The 14,143-nt window shown below is 35.3% G+C and overlaps 1 protein-coding gene and 1 long non-coding RNA gene across 2 annotated transcripts; both read right to left on the bottom strand.

Annotated features, from left to right (window-relative positions):
- Positions 1-1,694: 1,694 nt before the first annotated feature.
- Positions 1,695-4,229, bottom strand: LOC140035876 (uncharacterized). Its single transcript, XR_011839778.1, has 2 exons — positions 4,041-4,229; positions 1,695-1,913 (listed from the first exon to the last, which is right to left on the bottom strand). It is a non-coding gene; the product is annotated as an uncharacterized lncRNA (long non-coding RNA).
- Positions 4,230-13,175: 8,946 nt separating this feature from the next.
- On the bottom strand, positions 13,176-13,904 carry LOC113722819 (putative invertase inhibitor). Its single transcript, XM_027246044.2, has one exon. The coding sequence runs from the start codon at positions 13,792-13,794 to the stop codon at positions 13,237-13,239; it is 558 nt and encodes a 185-aa protein (XP_027101845.1). The 5' UTR covers positions 13,795-13,904; the 3' UTR covers positions 13,176-13,236.
- Between the last annotated feature and the right edge of the window lie 239 nt (positions 13,905-14,143).

The raw sequence follows: 14,143 nt of genomic DNA, 5'->3' as shown, positions 1-14,143 counted from the left end.
GCATCACTAAAGCTAGCTGTCAATGTTTAACCGATTTCCTCGTATTAATTTCGCCAAGTTTCGCAACTATGAATAAGTTCCTATAGACCACTGAGCTTTGGCTTAGTGGCACCGAAAAGGGATTAAGACTCTGTTTGAGAATTCAATTCAACACTTAAATTTAATAGATTCAGATGTTAACATATTCAAATCGTTTGATAATAAAAAAATTGAACATATGAATTAATTAATTATCACTGAATTTTCTAAACAAAATTTGCTCCCAAAATTAAGTGATAAACTATTTACTTATCACTGAATATGATAGATACTTAAACGTATTGGATTTAATACTTAACAATTAATAACTTAATGAATTCAGATTTCAGTTTTATCAAACACACCCTAAGTTAGGGTTCGAACTCCACCTGTAGTGAAAAAAAATCCAAAACAGGCGTCAGAGCACACCTTTGGTCTAGTCAAGTCTATAGACCTGTTAGTCCTTTATACAGCTACAGCCTCTTTAGGCTACTTTTTCCTACAGAATAGAATAGATTATATTATATAAATGTTATTGTTGTTGGAAAAAAAGAATAGCTTCTTATAGCCGGATAAAATTAAGGGTAAATTATAAACAACCCTCCAATAGTTTGGTTTATTGTCATATGATTCTCCTAACGTTTCAAAGTGCCCACTTCATCCATTTATGATTTCATGTAAAGTGAAAACTTGACATAAAATAACCTATGTAATATCGTTGGTTAAAATACCAGTAGTATCCCTATTTAAATGCTAAATTAAACGACAATTTAAACACCTTGTATAAAACTATAGGGGAATTGCGTGGATAAATGCAAAGATCACAAGGGGGTAAAGTGAATATTTATACAAAGTAAATATTTATGTAAATCATAGGAGGATTAAGTAGATATTATGATTTTATCACACACAGTTTTTTGCGACTAACGCCATTAGTGAGGAACATTTAGGACTCCAGAATCAAATGAATTTGGATGTTAAGATTTCACTACTATGAGAGAGTACAATTAATTGACAAACTGTTTTTGCTATTTCGTGATAACTTTTTTGCCACCTCACTCAACAATACAAACATGCAATCATGTCATCTTATGCTTAGACAAAAGGTACTTAGACATCACAGCAAAATTAAAATAGTACATTTTCATTATTTTGCATCATTATTTGTCTCCTTAGTTTTGCCAACAATGTTAATGATTGTGACCATATAAATTAATGGCAATGCACTGAAAGTGGTAAAAAAAAAGTTAAGAAATTGTAATTAGAACAAAATTGTACATTGTTATTAGTTTTTACCATCTTTTATCTCATTAATTTTGCAAATGTAATGATTTGATTTAAATGAGACAAACTTGAGAATAAAGAGTACAAAGTGTTCAAAGTTGAAGTTTAGGGTACAAAGTAAAAAAGTGATATAAATTGAAGGGTGCAAAGTGGAGTTAGTCCAATTAATGGAGGTGTGTGACAGCCCCACTTTCCCCTAAGGCGAACCAAAGGGGTTAGCGGACTGCCTGCCCAGCTCTCGCCAGGACTACGGATCAGATTAGAGCTATCTGCTTCACTCCGGAACTTACAAACTCGCGTAAACACATCAAAATGGTAAAATAACCCAAAATAAAAAATGAAATCCGGAGCCGGCCATGAATAGTAACCGACCCGTCAGAACCCAACCGAAATAGCTAACAAACATTCATATCTGAACTTTGGCGTTTACAAATCAAAATGACATACAAAAGCTTTCAAAAGTTAATACATATACACGGTTTGCCAAATCAAAAGAGAAAACGCCCCAAAAGTACACTTAGGGTTTTAATACATGAGCTATACAAAAGATATGTTCATCTAGCTCAATTTGGCAGCCATTTGTCAAATCCAGACCAAAAGAGTTTATTTTCCTGTAAGGAAAACAAAAGGAACGGAAAGGGGTGAGCTTGCGCTCAATGAGGTACCAATCATATAGCAGAAAAATCATGGCATTTCACATTTTACAAAATCAGATACACATGTCAGATGTAAAGCACAGAAACCAATGATTCAAATCAAAAGGATACGGGTGGCTCTCAGGAGCCAAATTTCCAGCGCAGTACTTGATCCAAACCGGTTGACTCTCCGTCAACGTATATAGAACCAAAACGTCCGTAGACCCCTCTTTACACCGAATTCCGTCCACCAAACACCCCTTTACCGGGCCCGCTCACCGTAACCGAACAGAAATGGTAATACTCGAGTATACCTGGAATCAAGGGTCTCAATACCCAAAATCCCCAAACAGACTACCGTGGTTCGTTATCTAATCGTCCAGGCCCTTGCCGGCCCGACTCGAATAACTTGGCCACAGGATTGAGCTCATAGGTCATAGAAATCCGAACAGATGCAGACACAGATAACAGATTCAGATACAGATACAGAATAGCATATTCAGATAGCAGATTCAGACGACAGATTCAGATAGGCACTCAAAATTGGCATATGAACAGATAGAAGAACGAGTGTGATAAAGTACACCATCGCCTCCATTTTATCAAAACAGTATTTGGCTTCAATAGTCATAAATCAAGTATTCAGATATTCAGATATTTCACATAATGGGTAGCAGGTAGTGGAACACTCACCGGCTCAACTTCAAAAGTTTTCACTTCAGATTGGCCTTAATCGCCAAGAAACCCTAAAATAATCAAAATAAACCAATTGAAGGTTTTACTTCCAGAATCGAGTAAACAGAATGCACATGTGAGGCTCGACTACTAGTCGTATGCCTCGCCAAATAATTACTAATGCAAGGGTGCAAAACATGATTTTCTTGGAAACGAAAAGGTAGCATGAAGACTTAGGCGCAAACAACCCAAAAGCCTTTCATTCTACCAAAAGGCAAATCCAACTTAAAGGAATCAAACGGCCTAGAAAATCGGGCAGCACTTCCCCTAAATTTCTTACTTTTCCAGCCATTAAGGCTTCATTATATCCTCAAATCAGTCCCAACATCTCACACAAAATTCATCTCATTTCCCAAAAGCCGTTCACTAGGCTCAAAGTGGTACAAGTACAAAAGTTAACTAGGAAACAACCGAAATGAAAGCAAGCCCTAAAAGAGACTCGATAACGAGTCATAAACCAATGCCAACCACAACCCCAATAAGGTTTCATATGCATATATAAGCATCATAGGTAACCAGAAATTAAGAAATGGCTTTAACTTAGGCCTTAACAAAAAAAAACGTATTTGACTTCATAATGCGGTAATGACACCACTTTCACTACGGTTATCGGATGGGGGTGCAAGACCCACCGTTTCGAAGCTATGAAACAGAGCTACAACAATGTAGAAGACCACTCAATCCAGTTCCTAGCTTAACTAGTTCGAAAATGCCAAATACTATACCAGAATTACCAAAACAGGTTTGCAAAACACAGAAAACTGTAATCGGTATATCTCAGTCCATACAAGTCCAAATGCCAAAATTCCAAAGGCATAAGTTAGCTAAAACATCCAGCTACATTTCATCAGAAGACACCAACTTCAAAATCCAAACCAATTCCAGTCAAAAGGGCCAATTACTATCGCAGTTTTCGCATTCTGATCAAAACAGAACAGCTACAGTAAAAATGGCATAACTCACTCTGCACTCATCCAAATGACCTGAAATTTTACAGGCACCTCAAACACATCAATACCTACAACTTTCATGTTTTGAGAAAAGTCAAATTCGGCCTCTAACCCTATGATCCAAAACCGGACAGAATTGGGGATTTAAGAACCCTAGCTTTTCAATTTTCACACCAAATCCAAAATTAGTTGCATTTATCCACATTTCACATCCACTAGAGTCATTTCCAACCACTACAATTCATCATACAAGCCCCCAACATCAAGATCATATTAAACCAGAAAAATTCCCAATAAAATAAAAACTTCACCAAAACAAGCCAAATCAAGAGATAAATCACATTTTCAAACACTCAAGCCACTTCTAAGCATCATATAACCATTATTAGAGGTAGTAGGGTGTTCAAGCAACACTTACCAAGAAATCAAGAGAGAGGAAGATGTTGTGCACCTTAGTTCTTCAAACAAAGTTCACCAAACAACTTACTAGCACTAGAAGGAAGAATTTTATGGAGCAAATCTAAGTTTAATTGGTTGGAATGGAAGATTGAGATAGTTTGAAGCTTGTAAATTGAAGAAGTTTCTCTTCCTTGTCCAAGAGGGAGAATCGGCCAACAAGAGGTAAGAAAGAATGAATTTTTAGTCAATTTTTGAGATATTTAATCCATGGTAAGAAAAGTCAAAAATGTCCAACAAGTGGACCAATCACATAGTGCCACTTGGCACTTCATTTAATGCCTTCCTATCACTTGGTTCCTCTCACATCAATGCCATGTTACCCTCTACTTATCTCTTAACACCCGATAAATTTCCACCAGTATCCAAAACTTAACCTTATTGGCCGAATTTTTCCGTACTTTTCGCACTAGTGGGTCCCACGTCCAAAATATATTCTTAATTTTCTAAAAACTCACCAATACTAGGAAAATCATTTTAAAACTATAATTGCTCATAAAATCCACTAAGAAAATATTTCTAAGCCAGAAAATGCAGAAACATGCAATTAAGGGGAAATAAACCCTAGGAAAAAATATTAGGGCAAAACGGGTTCTCACAAGGTGCATCATTCTTTTTTAATTTATCTTACCTTCATGATCTATTTCATTTAAGTGAAATGATGTAAATATCCTTCATGTTTCTAGAGAATCTCCTTTTGGTCCTTCACATACAGAATGGAGTAAATGGTCTCTCACGTATTCAGAGCATGCAAAGTTGTTTTCAAATCACATTTCTGACCACTTTTTAGATTTAAAAGTGCACACTTTAACCCACATGCAAATAAATGTAGAAGCAAAATGAGAACAATGGTAAGAAAACTTACATGAGCTTTCACACAACATGTGAGTTGAGCGTGGACTTCATAATCAAAAAGTGGCCGGAAATGGAATTTAGGACCAAAATTGTACACTTTGAATGTGTAAGAGACCATCTGGCTCCATTTCATATGTGAGAAATAAAAAAACAGACTTTTGCAGAAATATGAGGGATCATTTAGGTCATTTTTCCTTTCATTTATTTACCCGAACAAGAACATAGTGCCACTTATTTACTTAAAAGTTTTCATCACTTTTGGTAACTCATGCGACTAATGCCAAACAGCACTTTTACTGGTTGGGAACCATGGAATATATGTTAACATATTCTACAGCATTGCTACTTTCAACATAAAATTTTCCTATTCTCCCTTGGCAAAGTAGGCAGAGAGATGAAAGGTGGAGTGAGTGAAGCAAATGGCGTGCGGCACTGCTGAAAGCCATTATAATGCACGGTTCAACACTTGCTTTTGACCAGGAAAGTTTAGTTGATTCAATTCAACTAACTTGCTTCATTCAATTCAAATCTCAAATCACAAAGCTAATGTGACAGAAAATGTTTGTTGAATTGGCATGTTAAGTAGATTGAAAGACAACCTACAGAAAAATCAATTAGTCATTGCATTCTCAATTATCTGTCATCTATTTTTTTAAGGGTAAATTACTTATAATTCACCTGTAATTTTACATAATGCCAGATGACCCTTACAAGGTTTTAAAATAACCATATAACCATCATATGATTTTATGTAAAGTGAAAAATGGACGGAATGCACAATCAGTTTCGGCATTTATAACAAACGTGCTCTAAAAGTGCGTGTGATAAAATTTTAATCTCCATATAATCTCCTTATATTTTGTATAAACATCTACTTTATTTCTTGTGATTTTTATATTTATCCACATAATCCCTCCATGCTTTTATACAAGGTAGTTAAGCAATCGATTGATTTAGCATTTAAGTAAAGGCACTATTAATATTTCAATTAACGATGTTATACAAGCTATTTTTCATCAAATTTCCACTTTACATAAAACCATAGAGAGTGAATTAGACTTTTTGAAACATTAGGGGGGTCATATGGCAATAGATGAACTCACAGGTGGTTTATATGTAATTTATCCATTTTTCAATTGTGGCTATAGTAAGGTGACTTCTTCAGAAAGAGTGACTTTGATACCATTGGTTACGCTCTAGTTAACATACATTTTTTGAACTAAAAAAGATTACATCGGTTTTGGATCGTTGCTTTTGTTTTATTAGCAAAGGATTGTGAAATAGAACAAATGAAAAGTCGCCTGGACCATATGGTAGAAGTTAACGACAGAGGTGATGTGCGTCTATTGTTCTTATTTGTGAAGAAGACAAAGGTTGAAAAATGAATGCAGGTTTTTGTATAGAAGTGGTTGTTCAGCATCTTTCATACTTCAATTGTGGAATATTTTGCATTTTGTCCTATGCAATTATTGCTTTGAAATATTGGGATCTTTATTGTAAAGTTTAACATTTTTAATAAATAACTAATTCGGTAACCAAGGATTGGCTCTCAACTTTTTGATGCCCATAATTAAGATCACCTTATGGAACAAAAGGGACACGATTTGACGAGAACACTCGGTTGATGATTGCTTAGGCTTCAGAAAGTAGTAACCGTAAAGCTTGTCACCCTTCAAATATACCCATATATCTCTAGACTTTAGATGTAGGTTCTACCAAACCTAGTTCAAGCTTTCCTGCTAAGTTTACCTGTGAATTACCACCACTAAATTTTTCTAGAACTCCCTATTTTTGGTGCAGAAATGAAGGCGTACATGAAAGATTAAGTAGAAGTCACTCCTCAGTTGGACTTCGTTTCATTGACTTATGATATGATTATAAGGTGGTGCCTACCTTCTTGCTAAAATAGACGAGCATGCAAGATTCAGATATATTAATGGGCGCTTTTCTTTGTCCTAACACTGATTTTCTTTTTCTTTTTTTTTGGGTCCTCACTTAAGTTCATCCATCACATCCTCTTGTATCTATTACTGGAAAATATTGTTAAAACCTTCATATTCTGCCTAATTGTTCTTTTACCTAGTGTACATTCTGGGCTAAAATAAACAAAAAGTTGTTTTCCTTGGAAGGGCTTTTCTCTGAACTAATTTTAAGATACTTGCACTCTATCAATTTGACGGAATGATACTGCGCAATAGATGTACGAAACTCTTGTTCTTCGTCAAAAGAAATGTCTGCTGCTGCTTCCTCGGCTGGCAATTCATCTATTTAACGTTAACCATATGAAGCTTGATGTTTGTTGAGGAAAGAGAATTTGCACCGGCAATAAGGCAGGTCCTCTCAATCATAAAGAACTTTCATCCTGTTGGATCTAGAATGATTTGAGTAGAAAATTATGGCACATCTCATGCTGTTGTAACTTTATTGGACAATGAACCGTTAATGGCAGACTTGTGCATGTTGCTTGGAAAATACACAATGAAATCGTTACGCAGCCTTACAATATTGTCTCCACTCCTACCAATTGCCATCAATTGCATCTCCTGAGAGCAAATCATGTTCATTTTGTTTAGACAACAAAGTATTAGTTGAATGGAGATCGAAATAGTTGCTGACTTCCGCTTCTTGTGCTACATCTGTACAGGCCATGACTCCTGATGTTCATTTTTCAGAAAGATTTGGGCTCAGATAGTTTAGACGCTGTGGAGATCGTGATGGCCCTGGAACTGGAAGAGGAGTACTTTAAGCTTGAGATCCCGGACAAGGACAAGGAAGCCGATAAGATTTTGGTTCCTGCCCTTTTGCGGTTGAATATGTCTATAACCCACCCAATTGCTGGTTAAATTTTGCTAACGTTTGTTTTGTTTTTGTCATTTTCTTTGAAAAGATGATGCTAGCCCTTTTCTTGGTTTTGACTGGTCGGAATGTTGTAGGAATTCTCTCACACAGAACAGGTGGGAAATAAAGCTAACTTTTTTCTAATCAAACAATTCTTGAGAGATTTGTGACTTCAATGGATAATTGGATCTACTTACGAAGTCTAGAGTCAGATCATTGCGTTGCTGTTTTGTCCTCTGGTTTGCTAATGTTCGCTTGTCTTGTGGGTTGGATATAGGACTGCGGCTCGAGGACGAGTTCGAGTTGATCAAGTCGAACTTGAGTTCAAAAATACTAAACTGGTAAACTCGATTATATATATATATATATATATAATTTTTTATTTTAATAGTAAAATTACATATATATTCATAATATTTTATTATTTATTAGAAAACATTAATATTTTATTTATTTTTAAATATAAAATAATTATTTTAAAAAAAATTTTGAGTTTAAACTCGAGTTCGAATTCGAATCTCGTAAAATTAAGTTGAGAGTTGGATCGATTAGGTCAAAAGTCGACTCGATTCGACTCGTTTGCACTCATAGTTGGGTAAATTTGGGTGTCGTGTCATCTGTTACTAAATCCTCAGCCATGCTACTTGTAATTAGGACCTTGTGTTAGGATAAGGTCCGGGTAATTATGAAAAAGTTAATTTGATAATCCATAAAAGTGATAACGAAGACTATAATAAAATGAGGAAAAAAAATAATAAAAGATAATGACACAAAGATTTACGTCTTAATTAGACTTACCGTTCACGGGAGGAGACAAGGAAAATCCACCATTATAATGAAGAAGAATGCAAAACTTGCCACAAAATTCCTATAACCCCAAGCCAAAAAAGAGACACTCGTTATGACACAAAAGGAAAGATTTCTCACATGAGCTCTTTTTTTTTGTTCCAGCAACGATACATTGTATAACCTACCTAATCTAGGGAGAGGGGGAGCCTAAAGAGATTTTGTGTTAGGGATTAGTGAGTATACAGACTTAACTAGACCAAGAGAATGCTATGATATTACCTTAAATTTTTTTTACTGTAGGTGAGGTTAGAACCCTCACCTAGAGCCCAAGGAGGGACTTAAGTCCCTCTCTGATGGCCACTAAGCTAAACTTAGTGGTTTCCCACATGAGCTCTCGTCTCATGGAGCTGCGATGGTGCCCCAATATACCTCAAAGTAAGAAAGAGACTGAACAAGAAATCTCAGTGCAAGAAAGGGAGAGGATTCCCTAAATGAGTTTTTGCCTCCGGTGGTAGGAGTGCCACACCAAATGCCTTCCCAAATCCCTCATTTATAGGGGAAAATTTTCAATATGAAACCACCATTTGAATTGAACATGAGTTGTTGGATTCAAAACAATTGCAGAGCTATGTATGACATAATAGGACGGTAAATGGTTAAAAAGAAGAAAATGTCCATATAGTCCACATGTTTGACAGCACCATAAATGATTTCACAAGGATGCCAAAGACATATAATTTCAACAGCTTAGGACCTTGAGTAGCGGGGTATCTCCATAGAGGTTTTGAACTTGAGGTGCATATGTGATATATGCTTAAAACGTTCTATTCTTAAAAGAATAGGGGCCCTAATGTATACAATGTCTTTGAAGAGACTCCTTGTCAAAATTTAATGAATTTAGTAGTAGTATTAGTACGTCATTATCTCAGAGGAACTCCAGTTTTTTCATGGGTACTATGCCTTCTTCTAGTAGAAAATTTGGTAACTTTTTGCTTTTGGAAAATTAATTTTTTAAAGGCCTCGAAACTATGGGCAGGACAAGTTTTCTCACAACCAAGAAATATGTTGAGTGCCTATGCTTGAAAATAGATAAATGTCACTAGCTTTATTAAATAAGTCAATTCGAAGGGTAGGCTCCAGTTCAATTCCAGCAAACACATTATCATATACTTGTAAACTGAAGTTGCACTGCGTTATGGTCATTTTATCCCAAAAGTTCTGCTTTGTTTCTTTTTACTTTATCATTTCTGACTTCTGTTGCTTGTCTTTCCCCTTAAAAGCCTTGCTTTCTTGATTTGAATTCGATTCTAAGAATCAATCCGAAAAAATATCTTCCTGGTCGTGGACTGTCGAATTCGGAAGTTATCAACAATCTTACCCCATAATGCCTCCATCACAAAATTAAAAAGATAAGGCCTCCATTCCTCTCTTTGGTTGAACGTCTCTATCAGCTGCCACCTTCAGTTCCTGAAATTAAGACAACTTTATTGGGGATTAAATTCACTTGATTGTGAACCAATAATATCCCTCTTGAATCAGAGCATGTGTAGTGTTAGAGTTGAAACTTTGGTAGAACTACAGAGGCTATCTTGTAAGAACTTTATCACACAGATCGTGACCTGCTTCATACAACTATTCTGCATCATAATGGCTGTTGAAGGTTGAACCAATTTATTTAATCATATTTTTCTTTGTTTGTATGCCCTTTTTTTCAAAATTTTTTTACATTTTTCATAAACATATATTTTCAATTATTTTTTTTATATCGCATACATGAAATTGTTATAGTACATTTTTTTTTCCTACAAAAACTCCAGAAAATAGCAATATAAAGGCTCTTAGTTTCGAACAAGATTAACAACTATGAATAGCCATCAATAGCCGGCTACAAGTTAATAAAGATATATCTCTTGCACTTGTAACTATTATACCAGCCAGTTTCAATTTTCAAAGAGAAATCTTGTTTCTTTTGGGATTTTACTCTTTATTTTTACCCTTAAACCCAAGTTTCTTTGGTGGAAGCATTTTTTGTTTGTCATTTGATTTTTGTTTTAGCTATGAGGAGGACGGGGTATCTAGGAAAATTGTTTGGAGTTTTAGAATTTGAGCTCAATGTAAATATGACTTGCAGAAGAAAGCGTGCATATATACTTCACGAGCCATTTTTGTACGGATGCCACATCCACATCAAAGTCTAAATGGCTATTGTTTGTCTACAGAATTTCATGGTTTTTGGTTTTTACAGCATGACTAGGGAACTTTCTTGGATTTAGTAAATTAGGAGCATGATATCAATAAAGACTTAAATTGATCATTGCTTGCCCTTGTCCAGATTGATCTTGCTTATGTTTTATATTTCTCAACGGGACTTCCATCATCTGAGGAGTAAATTTCCAAAATCTTGTTGAAAATTTCAGTTGGCGTTTAAACACAGGCTAGCTAGCTATATTATGTCCACTTTCTGCTGTACGAGTCCCGTACAGCTAGTAAGATCCAGAAGTTCAAGAAGATTATTACAGTATTATAGATGAATTAATAGCTATTTTCTGCAAGCTCTTTTTTCTAATCCATAACTTTTGGGAGGGAAAGAATCGAGGACCCTTGACTTTGGTAGCTAGACAAGATCTAGTAGGCCTTGTTCTTGGTTACTTTACATTTTACAAAATCTGATTATAGAAACTGATTATCAGAATCATTAAAAACCATTCTTTAGATAATTACAAATTTTAGCTTTTTGATCATTAAAAAATCTATAATTAGAACACGAAAACAATAAATAACATCACAAAAACTGATTATTCAAAATTAGAATTTGTAATCAATTAAAATAATTAACCGAGAACAAACCTGTGCTCACCAACATGATAGAATTGTAAGAAACAAAAGAGATTAACGAGGTATGATAAAGATTAGAGAATCAAACAAAGCTGATGATATTATGAGAATAAAACGATACTGACGAGGTATAATTAATAGCAATAGAGAACCAAACGAATTTGGGCGTTGAGATTTCAATGATTTGAGGAGTATACAATTAACAAAGTCTCTTCAGTATTGCGTTACAATACTTTTGCCACTTTTCATGCGACAATTATGCATGCAGCTGGGAACATAATTTTTGGTTTAGGAGTTGGTCTTTTTTTGGGTCAATCCATATCAAAATAGTGGGGGATGCGTCATTCTTCTTTTAATCTCTATGTTACATTCATGATTTATTTCATTCATTTACACGAACTAAGAATATAGTGCAGAGTATTTACCCAACAGTCTTTTAATCACTTTTGGTAGCTTATGGTGCTAATGCAAAATAGCACTTTTACTGGTCGGGAACCATGGAATATTACTAACAGTAACATATTCTACAACACTGATTATGCCAACACGGAATTTTCCTATTATCCCTTGGTAAAGTAGGCAGAGATAAAAGGTGAAGTGACTGAAGCAATGGTCTAGCTAGCACTGCCGAAAGTCATTGTAATGCACTGTTTTTTGACGAGGAAAGACGAGGGATACAGGAATCCGGGTCCTCATTCTGTATCAGAAAGTGAGTTGATTCTCGAACAACAGACAAAAGATGGCTTTGATGAGTCTCCTCCATTCATCTCAAGTCACAAGCTAATTGGACAGAAAATGTTTGTTGAAGTGGCATTTTAAGTTGATGGAGAGACAAGCTACAGAAAAATCAATTAATTATTGCACTCTCAATTATCTGGTTAATTAATTTTTTTTCGTAATGTTTACCATAGTTAAGGTGACTTCTTCAGAGACAGTGACTCTAATACCATTGGTTATGCATTACAGTCTTTACTTTGAATTTCTTTAACTAAAAAATATTGCATCATAGTTGGATCATTAGTGCTTTTGTTTTGTTAATTAGCAAAAGATTGTGAAATATAACAGATGAAAAGTCTCATGGGCTGCATGTATTGTTCTTATTTGTCAAGAAAAACTAAGGTTGAATTTGTATAGAAGTGCTTATTCAGCATGTTTCATACTTCAATTATTTGTAGGAATATTTTGCATTTTGTCCTATGCAATTATTGCTGTTAAATACGGGGATCTTTATTGTAATGTTTAATATTTTTAAATAAATAATTAATTATGTGACCAAGGAATGGCTTTCAACTTTTTGATGCCCATAATTGAAGATTATCTTATGGAACTAAACGACATGATTTGACAAGATGACTAGGTTGCTGACTGCTTAGGCTTCAGAAAGTAGTAACTGAAAAGCTTGTTTTTTCAAGAACCTTCAAATATACCCATATGTCTCTAGACCATATATCGATATAGATGCTACCAAGCCTATTTCATGCTTTCCTGCTAAGTTTACTTGTGAATCACCACAACTAATTTTTTTTTATTTTTCTAAAAATCTCAAATTTGGTGTAGAAATGACGCCTTATATGGAAGATTAAGTAGAAGTCACTCCTTAATTAGATCATTAACTTTAGTGTGATGCTTCTTCTTGATTTCCTGAAAACATTATTTCTTGATTTCTGATTATTTCTGGAGCATGAACAAGCATCTTGGATTTGTAATAGAATAAAACTAATAGCATGATTCAGAAATAAGATCCCAAAGAAGAAAATGAAGATGTCAAAAAAAAGGGGAATAACAAGAAAGAAACCCTGATAACTGGTAATATTACGCAGTAGTTCAATATTCCAGGAAGATTAGTCTGACCGTGTCTGAAGAATACGCATGACATTAAGTGCTATTGCAGACAACTCGAAGGTGTTGTTATTTCTCTTTGTTAATGGTGAAAGTACACCTTTTCTCTCATTGAAACCATCTTCACAAGTTGTCGCTGCATCCATAATCGAACTTATCTCTATATTAGCATCGGCGAATCTTTTAGTATTGTAAGCTTTCATGGCCTGCTTCATAGTGTCTATTGCATCTGAATAAAGCTCGAAGCAATCATTCAAGCACTGCCGGACATAAGGATCCAGCTTCTTGCCCTTGAGCAATTGTCTGATCATGCACCTTGTATCAGTAACGTTGTACCGGATCAGCCTGAAGGAAATCGTCCCCAGGCCGCGAAGAGCAGCACAGTGGCTAGCTGGTGCAGCTTGGAGAGAAGTCGTGCAGAAATTGAAGTTGATGTTTGGATCATCTTTGGCAAATGTTCTGCAACTGTCCCTGATCAGGTTCTCTTGGCTGGTGGCTCCATGGATGAAACACAGGAGGAATAAAGTGATCAAGAGGGCAGAGGAGATGGAAGGCCTCATTTTTCTTGTTTAATATGGCATGTTTTTCCCGCTTTCACTTGCTCTGTTCATGAGGTGGTGATCATTTATAGATGGCAAGGAGTGGGTTTGGTTTGGTAAGTACATTTGGAACAAATTCTTGAACAAAATTTGAAGGAAGGGATGGTTTGAAATAACTGTCTTGATGTTGGGTCCCAAGCCCTAAGCCGTGTTGCTTTATCAATTATCCATTTGTGTGGTGTTACAATCTAGGACTGTTAATGTGTCACTTTATATTGGTCGTGTGTCACATTTCTCGTTTCACACAGAGTTCTGTCTTTTTGGTCAAGAAAAGTGGAAAGCATGTCTAGATTAGATTATTGTCTAAATT

Source organism: Coffea arabica, chromosome 2c (genome assembly GCF_036785885.1).
Source record: "Coffea arabica cultivar ET-39 chromosome 2c, Coffea Arabica ET-39 HiFi, whole genome shotgun sequence".
Lineage (NCBI taxonomy): Eukaryota > Viridiplantae > Streptophyta > Magnoliopsida > Gentianales > Rubiaceae > Coffea > Coffea arabica.
This window is presented reverse-complemented; position numbering and strand designations above follow the sequence as displayed.